Genomic DNA, 718 nt, shown 5'->3' on the forward strand with positions numbered 1-718 from the left:
GTGGCTCATGCCTGTAGCCCCAGCACTTTCGAGAGGCTGAGGTGGGCAGATCACGAGGTCACAGGAGTTCGAGACCAGCCTGGCCAATATGGTGAAACCCCCGTCTCTATTAAAAATGCAAAAATTACTGGGCGTGGTGGCGCACACCTGTATTCCCAGCTACTCGGGAGGCTGAGGCAGGAGAGTTGCTTAAACCCAGGAGATAGAGGTTGCAGTGAGCCGAGATTGCACCACTGTACTGCAGCCTGGGTGACAGAGCAAGACTCTATCTCAAGAAAAAAAAAAAATCTAACAGGGCAAAAGACAACATAGAAATTACAAAGTCTGCTTTGGTTACAAGTAAGTAAATTATGCAACTTTCCATAAATTAAATACTGACGAAAACTGCAACATTTGGTAGCAATCATTTCCACTTCTCAATATATACTCAGGTGTACAGAAATAAATTCTATCATTTTTCAAAAGATACACACACACACACACACACGAGCAACATTACCAGTCTTGATTACGTAAGAAAGAGTAGCTAAGTAAAATTACTTACCACAAACAGATTGCACATCTAGGTTTTTTAAAACTGGAATACCTTGCTTAATTTTCCCACAATATCAGTCTTACCCTAAAAGACAAAAGACTTCTTTAAAAATTTGACAACGTTATAGCTCATTCAAAATACAGACTGTTTATTTAAACACACACACACACACACACACACACA

The 718-nt window shown here is 40.4% G+C and overlaps 1 protein-coding gene across 5 annotated transcripts in view; it reads right to left on the minus strand.

Annotated features, from left to right (window-relative positions):
* Positions 1-718, minus strand: part of LOC116532094 (junctophilin-2-like) — a 29,387-nt gene that overhangs the window by 21,223 nt on the left and 7,446 nt on the right. For 2 of the 5 annotated variants that reach the window (XR_004260709.1, XR_004260707.1), the window contains exon 2: positions 545-634. The exons of 1 other annotated variant lie outside the window; for it this stretch is intronic. Coding sequence is in view for 1 of the 4 variants with exons in the window: in XM_032251193.1 (XP_032107084.1) it covers positions 592-619 (28 nt within the window). In the remaining 3 variants the exon portion in view is untranslated. The remainder of the gene's footprint in view (positions 1-544; positions 635-718) is intronic. 2 more of the 5 variants (XR_004260708.1, XM_032251193.1) reach the window with 1 other exon arrangement.

This window comes from Sapajus apella, unplaced genomic scaffold (assembly GCF_009761245.1).
Source record: "Sapajus apella isolate SASKATOON/1434 unplaced genomic scaffold, GSC_monkey_1.0 scaffold74, whole genome shotgun sequence".
NCBI classification, from domain to species: Eukaryota; Metazoa; Chordata; class Mammalia; order Primates; family Cebidae; genus Sapajus; species Sapajus apella.